The sequence below is a fragment of the Primulina eburnea genome, chromosome 3 (genome assembly GCF_022965805.1).
Source record: "Primulina eburnea isolate SZY01 chromosome 3, ASM2296580v1, whole genome shotgun sequence".
Lineage (NCBI taxonomy): Eukaryota > Viridiplantae > Streptophyta > Magnoliopsida > Lamiales > Gesneriaceae > Primulina > Primulina eburnea.
This window is the reverse complement of record NC_133103.1, coordinates 4150945-4163554: the sequence shown is the minus strand read 5'-3', so window position 1 is coordinate 4163554 and position 12610 is coordinate 4150945. Positions and strand designations below refer to the sequence as shown.

At 33.2% G+C, this 12610-nt stretch overlaps 1 protein-coding gene across 1 annotated transcript; it reads right to left on the bottom strand.

Moving 5' to 3' along the window:
* Positions 1–232: 232 nt before the first annotated feature.
* Positions 233–4364, bottom strand: LOC140825506 (uncharacterized). The gene is made up of 7 exons (XM_073187339.1): positions 4006–4364; positions 3192–3256; positions 2780–2817; positions 1802–2682; positions 1560–1649; positions 1323–1384; positions 233–579 (listed from the first exon to the last, which is right to left on the bottom strand). The coding sequence occupies exons 1-7, from the start codon at positions 4261–4263 to the stop codon at positions 474–476; spliced, it is 1500 nt and encodes a 499-aa protein (XP_073043440.1). The 5' UTR covers positions 4264–4364; the 3' UTR covers positions 233–473.
* Positions 4365–12610: the final 8246 nt, after the last annotated feature.

The following is a 12610-nucleotide window of genomic DNA, read 5'->3' as shown; positions in this document are numbered from 1 at the left end:
CTTACCACTGCTTCTGGTTTTCATCACTGCGATTATTTCAAGTATATATTAATTAATTTGATTTTTGTGTGAAATTCAATCGTTTATATGCAGTAGATGCAGATTTAAGTTCAATTTGATTTTTGGTAGTTTCTGAATTAACTATTGAATCAACAATTATTTATGAACCCTTGGTATATGTTATCATAGCTTGATAATAGTCGACCAAAGGAGAAGTCGGATTGAAACCATGAAATCCCAACAATTTGAATTAGAACAAAAGGGTGTTTTCAAACAGGTTCATGATTTGTTTCAAGCATTGGGAAATGTCTGAATCGCACATATAAATAGATAAAATAAAATTTTGATAGACTCCAAAAATTTCAAGAAGTGCTGCACCAGACCAATGATCTGGAGATGAAATCATGGCACGTAAATTCAAAAGTATCTTGCAGCATAAGGAACATTTGTCGCAAGTGGTCGGTTTCTCCGGCTCAGTCGTCATCAGCATAATTGAATTTTATCGAATGGGATTGCAGGTCAATTTGTCCTCCCCTGTAGCTACCACGCTTCTTCTTGGTTTTTTCATGTCTGAAGCCCCTGCGTACAGGCAGTTTAGCAGAAAATGTTAGCAAGTTAAATATTCACCGTGTAAGCCAGATACAGATATTATTGTATATTTCAGGAGCGATTATGGTTCACAGAAGAAGATTCAAGATGTCTTTTAGTTCTCATTAGAAGCCCTGAAAGCGGCTCAAATCAGAGGGTATTGGCTCAACCCATAATCATCAACCAACACACCCAAAATAATAGAAGGAATTTCAAAAAAAAATTGACTAGTTTCTACTCGATGACAAGCATCTGAGAGGGGCATCCAACTAACCCTGTATCTTGTTACTCTGTAACAAGTTGTAAACTGTCATAGTTAATTTTTAAGGAAGTGGCAATTTGCTTTTCACCCCATTGAGTGACAAGGATAATGTACCATTGGGTGTCCCGAAATGCAAGAGGGCTTTTTCTACGGTAGAAAAAATGGGCACACCAACTAGACGTCAACACCACAAGCATTTTAGTGGAATACATAACAAATGCAATCAAACAGAAAGAGAATGATTATAAGCACATAGATACATCTCCAACATCCACTGGTGGTTGGAGATAATTGCGTGATGTACTTGAATCAAAGGTATTTTTACTGAATAAAGTTCTTACACATGTTATGAATTGTTGCAACTTTAAATCCATATCATAAGTATTCACATTTATACCCAACTTCCTTGCATTTTCAGCCTTCATTTATCCTTTTTATTTGAAAGGGCTTGTCGTCTAAAATCAAAACATACCTTCCTTTGACCTGACCGAGAACTTCTTGTGCCTTTGCCCCATAACCACTTTCAGCACCATCCTGCAAAAACTTAGAAGAATAAGTACTACCTCATGCACGTATGAAATATTGACATGGTAAATTGTACTTCAACAAACATTAATCGTAAAGCAAATTGACTTGGACCAGTATAAATTAAAATGCACGAGTGCAAATGATAAGTCAAAAAAAAAGTAAACAAGGAAAACCAACAAACCTTAGCCCAATAAGAATTATCTTGAAGCCTCTCATCAACAAATTCCACCTCGTCAATTTTAACTCTTTGAAATGCATTTACTGATTTCGGCTGCAAAAAACAAGAAAAGAATAAATTTACATAACATCTACCAGAACCTTTAACAACTGGTGCCACAGTACAAAATTGATCGCTATGCGCACCAAGAGAATCGTAAACAAAATTTTCTAAAAAAGTTGGTCGGTCAACAGAAGGAGAAATACCTCAGTAGAAATTTTATGCTGTTTCGTAGCAGATTTTGGGTGGCTTAGTTTCTCAGCTCCATTGTTGGGATCCCCATCACGAATTTCACCAGTTTGTTTCTCGATGTGGCTGTCAGCATGTCCATTGGCTCCAGGGAGTGTAATCTGTGTTTCAAAACTGTCGGTTTTTCTACGCTTTGATCCCCCAACCGCCACATCCAAAATAGGCAGTTCTTCATTTTCATCAGAAGCCAGCCCTTTTCTTTTCTTAGAAGACTTCTTAGATTCCTTAACCACAACTCCAGCAGCCTCAACTGATTTCTTTTTAGATGTGCTATCAATTGGTTTTCCTGAGTCAAGTGCTGCTGCATTTTCATCAGAAAACTTATTATTTTTACCCTCCGTCTTCATTTTCTTTTTCTTCGTTTTATCTTTCGTTTCAACTATGACCTCAGAATCATGTTTATCATTGCTTGCCCCAGATAGTATATCTTTCTGTTTCCCTTTGGTCATCTCAGGGATCGCATTTAGCAGCTTTTCATCAGTAATTGTAGATTCTGACTTGTTCTTTTTTTTCTTGTCCTTTCGTTTCTCAACCAATTCATCACCTAATTCTAGTGTTAATCCACAAACTCTTTCCGTGGTAGACTCATTAAATGTTTTTGATTTCTGTTCACCATGGCTAAGGGCACCATTTGTCTTGCAGTTTTTCTCCTGTTGGAGCTTCAAATTTGATTCATTTGCTTTTTCTCTGATAACGGCATCTTCTGAAATTATTTCAGAATCGATGGCCGGAACATCCCCCTTTTTCTTTTGCTTCTTCTTCTTCTCACTTACTATCCCTTCAGACACTGCACAACACGCACCTCCAATTTGCTCTGCTGACGCAGCACCCTGTTTTTCTGCAAGAAAATAGGTTTTAGATACGAGACTGAAACTCGCTTTTAGTCAAAATGATACAAAGGTCAACAAGAAGTATTCAAAACGTTAAGGATTTACCTAGCTGCTTTGTGGTGTTATCTTTGTTCGTATTATTACTGCACACAAAAGGAGTTCAACAACATAAGAATCAAATATAAACTTCAATATTTTGAGACCTTATCGATTCGCTGTTCCAAAAATAAATTAATGTTAACAAAATTTATGCCATCAAATGAGACTGTGCACAAGAAAGTTGCTGCCAATCTCAGACCTCGGTACACATGGAAATCGAAATCCAAAACTTGAAGTTCTCTTGGGCCCAAATAAGGAATCAGACTAAATATCAGAACTTAAAGCAACGAGGGCCGAGATATTTCAAATATTTCTCATGCTTTCCAGGAAATCAGAAAGATAATCTGTTAGCAAAAAAATTTAAAATAAGAAGAAGTTAACAATCCAGCAAGCGTCCTTGTGAGTCCTGGAAGCTTACCAACTATCCAAATAGTTGGAGAAAATCTCGTTCAAGTTCAGCGCCCTGGCCTTCCAACTATCATCCTGAAGAAAAACTGGATTAAATACAATAAGCCAACAAAACCACAAATTATAGATGGAAATTACAGAAAAAAGTTAAGCAGTGCCTTAACAAGTAAGATATTACATGTTCATACACAGCACATAAGATTCCATTCCTTCAACTTTTTCTTCTGCATTAAAATTATTTCGGGTTATGTCCAGAAGTCATTTATCACTTGCCAGAGAAATATGTAGGTACACAGCACTTATGATTTAATTCCTTCGACTATTTATTTTCCATTATACTATGCTTTATCAATGTCTAGAAAAGCTCTTTAGCACTTACCGTATAAATTTAAAGTGTGTAGCTATATCTAATGAGTGAAAATCATCGAATTTTCTTGATTCAAGCCAAAAAAAAAAGAGTGAACAATGTGAACAATTCCTAATACCTCAAAATCCATATAATAAAAGGCTTAAGCATTGCCACTATTGGTAAAACATAGTTTATGTGTATTCTTCACATCACTTTCATTCCCAGTATACTTTAAAATTCAAATTGAAACAGGGAGCTGAAATATTCACATTGAACAAGACAAAGAATGAACAATGGTGAATTTCTCGCAAGTTTAAAGACATAATAGACGCACGCCATCACATAAGTTTTAACTGAGCGAGTAGGGGCAGTTCTCAAATTGGGAAAAAAATGGATCTGCACCCAAATAGCCCCATTTTCCTCCCCAAAAACTCTTGGAGAACCTGCACAACCAAATGTAAATTCTTGTACAGACCTGAATTTGAGTTGCGGAGACGAAACGTTTGAGGACTTTGAGTAGGCCTTTATTTTCGAGCCACAGAGCGACGGAACAAATCAAAACAGACTCTTCTTCAGACTTCAGTTGGGCGGAGTTCTCAGGCCGCTTCTTCTCCATTGCCGTGGCCCCCGCCAAGTTTCTTTGAAGTTCTACGAGGAGCACCTGGCGAGGCTTGAGGGCAAGCAAGGATGATGTGATAGGGCTTGCGTCAGCACACCCTCCGCCTACGTGCATACAGCGAGAATCCTGCTTGTCGGAGGAAGGAATGGTACCTCAATGGTTTAAGGCTGCACGATTATATTTCCAAGGGTTTTGGTCTTCAAGGTATTGTACTTCGCTCTACAATTACAGTACCCCGAATTGTTTTTTTTCTTTTCTATTTTCTATTAATTATTTGGATTAATATCTACATGTCCGATTAAATTAATATATATATATATATGATGAAGATCACATAATTTTCAATTCATTATCACTCCTACGTATTGCCTCAAAACTCGAAAAATAAAGATTATATTTGTTTATATTTCAAAATTTAAAATTGAGCAAATTTATTTAAAAACAATATAGATTTATACGTTTACCCAAAAAAATCATCATCATCCAGCAATCAACAACAAATGATTTTTTTTATTACAAAAAACTAATTTATGTCCTCACATCATGTAAAATGTTATTTTATATTGAAGTCAAAATTTAGTTGTTACAAATATATTATGTCATTATGTGAAATATTATATAAATAGTAAAAAAATGGAATGGTATAACAAAATTTCACAAAACTGTTATGAAATTGTTTTACTACTTAAATTTGTGAAACAATTATCTTATTTGACCCATTCATGAAAAAATAATATTTTTAATACTAAAATTTATCTTTCCTTGTAGATGTGAACAGGGTAACCCTGCAAACCATAACCAAACATTTATTGACTTATTTCCCAATTTAGTCCGAGAAATATGTTTCATAAAATATTTTCCTATATAAGATAATCTAAAATAATAAAAATACAAGTTTGTTTGTTTGTCATTAGTTCGTTAGATTTTCGTTTGTGTATTGTGATTTGATGTTTGATTTTAGCCATGAGAAAATGGCAGGTAATACGATGTGGTATATGTGATATTTTTCATTATATAGTTTTGTGATAATTTGATTATGTTATTTTAGAAGTTGTGTGAGAAATTTTTATATATACTCAAATCCCGTTTGGTTGATTTATTAGATTATTCTGTTTGATTCTTGATTAAGCTCTCGATTAGACTAGAAAAAAAGAGAAAGGCCTTGATAATCTTCCGCTTTTTACAGTTTTTAGTCATTTTTGGGGAACGTGTGAACTCTAGTTTAGGGATGGCAATGGGTAGGGTATAGATCGGATTTGATACATTCATCTCCATACCCATTTATTAAATTCATCCTCATACTCATCCTCATACCCATCGATATTGAATTTCATCCACATCCACATACACATCGGATACCCATACCCTACCCAAATACCCTATTATCATATACAATTGAATTTTTTCAAATTTAATTTGTTTCAATGAAGTTATGAATATTTAAAAATTATTTAAATGAACAATAAGAAAATTATTATTGATAAAAATTTGCAAAGTAAACTTTATAAAAAAAATAACAAAATATTAAAAATAGTTTATATGAGTTGAACAAAAGTATGCAATTTAACAAAAGTAAATTATTTTTTAATTTTTAAAGTCAAACATGGAATAAACTTACCAATGAAGAAGATGAGAAATTGAATGAAAAATAAAAGAGCGGTAAAACCTTGAAACGTAAAAGTGAAAATGAAAGAGAAGAAAAAAAAAAAGATATCGATTTACTTGGATTTAAGAAAATGAATCTTTAATATAAATAAAAATAATTACTATATATATACACACATATACATATATATATAAGGCAAAAACTTGTGTGAGACGGTCTCACGGATATTATTTGTGAAACGAATCTCTTATTTGGGTCACCCATGAAAAAGTATCACTTTTTATGCTAAGAGTATTACTTTTTATTTTGAATATGGGTAGGGTTGACCCGTCTCACAGATTATAATCCGTGAGACGGTCTCACATGAGACTCACTTGAAGTATCAATTTACTTGGATTTGAGAAAATGAATCTTTAATATAAATAAATATAATTACTATATATATACATATATATATATATATATATTTATATATTAATTTAAACGGGTATTCGGGTCGGGCGTGAGTCGGATTATATCAAACCCGCCTCCATACCCAAACCCGAAAATCCCCATACCTGATTACTCAATTATTTAATCGGGTCTAAAAATCCCTCCATACCCTCTTTTATTCGGATCGGGTATCGGATCCTCCAACGAGTTCGGAGGAAATTGTCATCCCTACTCTAGTTAGAAGCATTATATTATCTGAGAACTTAATGTAGACACTTATAATGCAATTGCTTTATCTAACAGAATTAATGCTATGCACCCAAGAACCAATAAAATTTTGCAGCATCTTCGATTGTGTCAGGTGATTTTTGTTTGTTTTATTTCTTTTTGGTGTCGGTATAGTCGGATTTCACCGTACTTATGTTTTCAGGGGTGAATAAAATTCCATGACATGTTCAAAATTACTTGTACAATTAATGTTTTTTCATGGATATTGTTTGATTTATGTTCTTTACTCGTAATCTTTTCCATGATATTGAAACTGAGGTTTACCGTCAACTCACAGTAGATCTTTAATGGAGTCTTAATGAAAGTTAACAAGGCTACGATGAACATGTTTCATAGAGTTGAGCCTTATGTTACATACGATAAGACATCACTTATTTGAAATGTGGAAAAATATTGCAAACTTGCGCACGGAGTCAACCTCAAAATAAACTTTTCACGTTAATTCATAATACAATTGCCTTTCAGGTATCATATACTTAAAAATGTTCGCGAGTTGATCTACAAGCGTGCCTATGGAAAAGTGAATGATAACTCGATCATCGAACTGGTGCCTGGTTGCAACTTGAATAATCTTTAATAAGAGGAGACTCCGTTAAATATTTATTAATTTGTTTGTTTATCTTGCATTTGGTTGCCATAGGTGTTGGATAAATATGAGATACTTTGCATAGAAGATCTCTTATTCACGAGATCATGACAGATGGACCCCATTTCAAAGGGGCAAACAATTTCTTGTGGCCATTCCAACTCAAGGCACTTTTGGGTGGTTTAAAGAAGAAGAGGAACCATTATGTCGAGGGTGGCGATGCTGGTAATCGTAAGGATTACGTCAGTGAGCTTATTCGAAGGATGAGCTGAGTTTCAAGAAGTTTTGCTTTGCTTGAAACATTTTGTTATTGTTTTTCAAAGTTATGAGATATTTAATGGGATCCGGATATCATTTTATTTATGCTTTTGGAGATTCGGATCGTAATTTAGTATTCGCTATTATATTATTTGTTTTGGTGCGTGAACCGAGTCTAGTAGGTTGACAGGAAAAGTGGCAGCAGACCCAGCAGAAGTATTTTGTCATTGATATATAAATTTTTTTCTATAAACAACGCGCCACTTTTCCCCTCCATAATATTGGGGTGAAAGAATTTAACAAGGTTGTGTTTGGAGAGACGAATTAAGGAGATGAATAATTTAATAAAATAATGTTTAGAAGAGTATTTGTTTTGAGATAATAGATTATATACGAGGAATATGTTATGAATGATATAGATAAATTATTATAGTTATTTTTAAATTAAAAATAAATTGATTGGGTGTTTTCTGATTAAATTTAGTCAAAGTAGTATAACGAAATACCAACGATACCTTAATAATGTTGTCATTGTCCAAAATTACCCAACATTTTAATCTTATGCAGTACTTTCAAGAATGCCCCCAAGTTTTTTCATACTATGCCCTACAACCAAAACGGCACCAAGGCAAGTTTAAGGATGGAAAAAAATATCGAAATATCGAAAAATCGTACCGAAAAAAATATCGAATTTGTCGGTATTTTGGTTTATATCGAAATACCGAAAATAATTTATTATTATTATTTTTTTTCGGTATTTCTGAAAATAATTTTTTATTATTATTTATTTTAAAATTTAAGTTTGGTATATCGAAAATGTTTTCGGTATACCGACACAATTTTCGGTGTCGATACGGTATCGGTATGAACTTTTTTCATATCGAAAATTCGGTATACCGAATGTGCAGTATCATTATCGATATGAAAAAATTCTATACCGATATTTTCGGTACGGTATATGGTACCGTAGTTCGGTACAATATACTGTACCGTACCCACCCCTAGGCAAGCTATGCATACCCGGTACCCCTTCTATAATAACTAGTTACTCTATAAACACAATGTGTGCACAAATTTTTTTATAATTATCGAAAGACTAAAATGATATTTGAATTATTGAAAATAAAAATAAAAGTATCTGTTGAATTTTTTTAAAAAAATAAAAATATAATATTGATATCACGTAAAACAAAGTAAGAAGAAAAAATTGATGTCTATTTTTTGTCACTATAAAACCCAACTTTTATATATAGTACAGAGATATTCGCTAGTTTTTTTTCCTTTTCTTTGTGGGGAATATCGTGAAGGCTAATTTAATCTAAGCCACACTGCAAAGTCACCGCCAACCACCAAAGAGGTGCCAGGTGTATACGTGCCTCAAGCGTACGTGTGTCACTCAAGGAATATTTAAATTCTCTCATCTTATATAAAATCCCAAAACCAGACCTCTGAAAATGACGAAAAGGGTCTCTATCTAAATCACCAAAAATTTGCAAGGGAAAATAATGGAAGATACAAAGGAGACGAAAGATCAGATGCCGGAGGAGCAAGAACAACAAAATACAACTGGCGATTCATTGGGCGGATTGGCCAGGGAGATTATTCGAGAATCAATTATTACCAAAAGCCCAGATGGGAAAACAAGCAATCACATAGGCGGTAATGGATTAAGTGCTGCGAAAGAACCCGAAGATGTGTTGGCGTATTCAAGAACTGTTCATCACACTGACTCTTCACTTGAATGACCTTTTCTGCTGTTTCTTTCTTCCTGTTGGATGGATCATGGATGTCAATTTAATAATTCACGAGTGCTGTGTTTTAGATTAATGAGTAAATTAACGAAATCTTTTTCTTTGTGTTTTAATTGCTGTTGGGATATTTTTTCTTGGTTTTCGAATTATTTACGTGTCGAAAGTACATTCCCGTGTACAGATTTGTGCTTTCTTGAATAGCCTGCATTAGATTTACTTCGTTAATGCGAACCAAATCTACATGTAGTAAAAATAATGGGATTGAGTCCCAAGTTTAGAGCAATTTGTGTCAGTGTGTGTGTGTTTGTACCACGTACTCTGTTGAGTGTCGGCCACTCGTTGACAATATTGTCGAGCCGCCAGAAAAGAGTTCTGTGATAAGTTTTTTTTCCTTCTTTTTAATCAGTGAACTGTAATAAATTTTAGTCGATCTGCGAGAAGTTCAGCTAAGATAATGTGTGTCAAAAATTCCCAACAAAATTCCTAAACGCCACCACATTTGAGCAAATGATGAAAACTAATTTAAAGAATTGGGTCAGTGCCTGTCTATTTACCTACTAAAACAAAGAGACAGTTTACCCAAGTCGTTTGTAGAAAAAAACGAAGTTTCGGAAATATTTATTCATTACTCTGTAATGTTTCTCTCTGTATTTTGATCCAGGAATAGGAGTGCAAACGGTTAGATCTGGAATAAGGGGTGTGACGATTTGAAGTACTTAAATTTAAAATTTTTTGTTCGAATTTGACTCAAAATGTTGGACTAGTTATTTGAAATATTGTTTGAATATTAAAGTTCTACAAGTTTATCTTGGATATTATTAAAGTTGTTGATTATCGAAAAAAATAGTTTTGACTTAAATTCAACTTAAAAACAAAATTTGATCATATTCAATCTCAAAAAGAGGATAAACGGATTTGATGCATAACAACCCTATCAAGAACTAGACCTCGTTGAAATAAAGCTCAAACTATAAAGTGAGCTTCAACTATATATTCGAAATATGTTCTCATTGATCGAGGAAATCAATTTTACTCTCCATCATTGGGGGTATTCAACGTTATCTTCAAACTTTTAATTTAAACACCTAAACTCAACTTTCCAACGTTGATAAAAATTAGTCAAAATTTAACAATATTATACTCTATAAGGACCCAAGTTTAAGACAACTGTGTTTCCAATCAATAGTTTGTTAGTGAGATTAGGTGCTGATGTCTCGTATTCAATTCAATAATTTAGATGAGTTGTTATTCAATATTAATGAAAAAAACACATAAGTTTCTAGTTTATTGCAGTCATTTGTGTTGACGTAATTGAAAGTCGACGCGATGGCTTTTTTTTCCCGAAATAAGAAATTAGAATAGATAATACAAAGTATAATTATGAAATATAAAAATTTTAAGTTTTTAATAGCAGTGTAACACATATATTATATGTGTATAATAATATTTTAGGAGAAAAGCATTAATAAAATTTATGCTCGAAGATAACACAATAGCTTCACGAACTCTATCCATCGTCTTCATGTGTGGGAGATAAATGAAGGTGTCTGCTTCCACAAAACTGCTTGAATTTCCAGAGCTAAAACATGATTTGATCCCAGATCCTCATTAGGTTAATGAATGGCGTTAATTGCTTGAATAGAGTATGAGAAAACGCAGATAGTTTTAAAACCAAGACACAAGTAAAAATTCATACCATATCTAATAGTATTTCACTGTGCTCTTTCACCGAGCCTGGGTACCTAATGATGCATGTCGAAGCACCCCTGAACTGTACCTTGAGAGTCTCTCACTGCTATCACCGATGCTAAACATGTGCTCGTGAACGTCAAACCTCGCATCCACATCAAACCTTAATTTATTCGGTAACGGTGCTTCGAAAATTGTCATGAGGGCGTCAGCGGTTCAATTCTAAGTGTACAGACCGTCAGAGCCGTACATGTGGTTTACAGGGTCTGAGGCAGCTGTTAAAAAAAAAGTTTTTGTTGTGATAAATAATCGTAAAACTCAGTTTGTAAATTAAAAATAATTAAATAATATATATAAGTCATAAAATATAATTTATGACTTGTATATTTATTTATTTACGATTTTTTCTTTGTGTGTCACAATATCGACATGGCTCTAATGTGATGCAGTGTCATATGAACAATTATTTTGGAAAAAGATTGAAATTGCCAATTAACCGTAAGATATTTTACTAAAATTGAAATTTATCAATATAAACTATCAAAAATAACAAAATGATAAATATGTTGAATCAATATTGTAAAAATATATGATTTGTTTTAAATAATATATATAATATTTCATTCAAGAAAATTGAAAATAAAGATATATAAAATATGATCACAATTGTTTTTTTTTTTTTATATTGAAACGGGATCAACTACCAAAATTCAAGAAAAGAGCCAAAATAATCAAAAAATGAAGTATAAAAATCCAACCCACGAGTTGGTTTAATATAAGATGATAAATATATCGGACAAACATTACCATTTAATGAATACAACATTTTTAAAAATTTAATTATTGAGTCATGTTGTTTTATTGTTTGAGCTCTACACGATTGGATTAAATCATCAACTAACACAATCATTTTATTTAATCATGTTCTCGTTAGGTCAATGTCCATTTTTTTAATGTCCAATGCTCATACTATTTAGTTGTATGTTTCAATAACATAAGACCAATGATTTTTTTTTCTGCCCCTTATGAAAACCGGACCATGAGGCGGTAGCCTACCGAGCGTTGCTAGAGGGTCGGACCCTGCGGACCGTGTTAGATTTTTGAAATGTATCCAATAATACACAAACATAACCATTACTAAATTCATATTTTTGTCCCAAAAAAGGGTGAGCTCTCTTGCAAGTCTCGATCCATACAACTCAACACATAGCAGCAAACAATTCAAAATCCTCGATCTTAATGACATTCCACGAAACTAAAGCATTTTCAATAAGTGGCGCATCACAAAGCTTCTTTATATTATCTAAAAAAAGAAGTATTTCTCCAAACATTTGTAACAACCGAACAAAACTATAGAGCATGACTAGTAGTAGCATAATTGACCATACACAATGCACAAATGTCGTTGATTGGAACATGATGTGACAATAAATTCATGGAAGAAGAATGACATTCCATGAAGCGCACAACTAGAATTTGCTTAGCTTTGATGGAAGCCTGATATTCCAAATTAATTTCCGCCAAGATTAATAGGATTGAGTAGACTGAGACGATGGATGAGCTATGTTGTTTGTAGGACCGAACTATTGTTATTTTATCAAAAGCTATAGTTGATGGTAATTGTACAAATCAGATATTTTAAATTGTAGAACAACTCAAACAACACGTTTTGATTGTTCTAACAAACAGAAACAGTTATTGCACCCAACATCTCTCTCAATAATTGCACTCATTGCAATCAATGAAAATTGAACCCATGATCTTGGTTCTGATACCAATTATATGACCGAACACTTGTCATTTTACAAAAAACTATAGCTGATGATAATGATACAACTCAAATATTTTAAA

Excerpts from the sequence above, each read along its gene's own strand:
- LOC140825506 (XM_073187339.1), bottom strand. The coding sequence starts at position 4,263 with ATGCACGTAGGCGGAGGGTGTGCTGACGCAAGCCCTATCACATCATCC. Across the intron at positions 2,683-2,779 it reads TAACACCACAAAGCAGCTAG|AAAAACAGGGTGCTGCGTCA; the intron begins GTAAATCCTTAA and ends ATTTTCTTGCAG. Across the intron at positions 1,385-1,559 it reads ATAATTCTTATTGGGCTAAG|GATGGTGCTGAAAGTGGTTA; the intron begins GTTTGTTGGTTT and ends AAGTTTTTGCAG.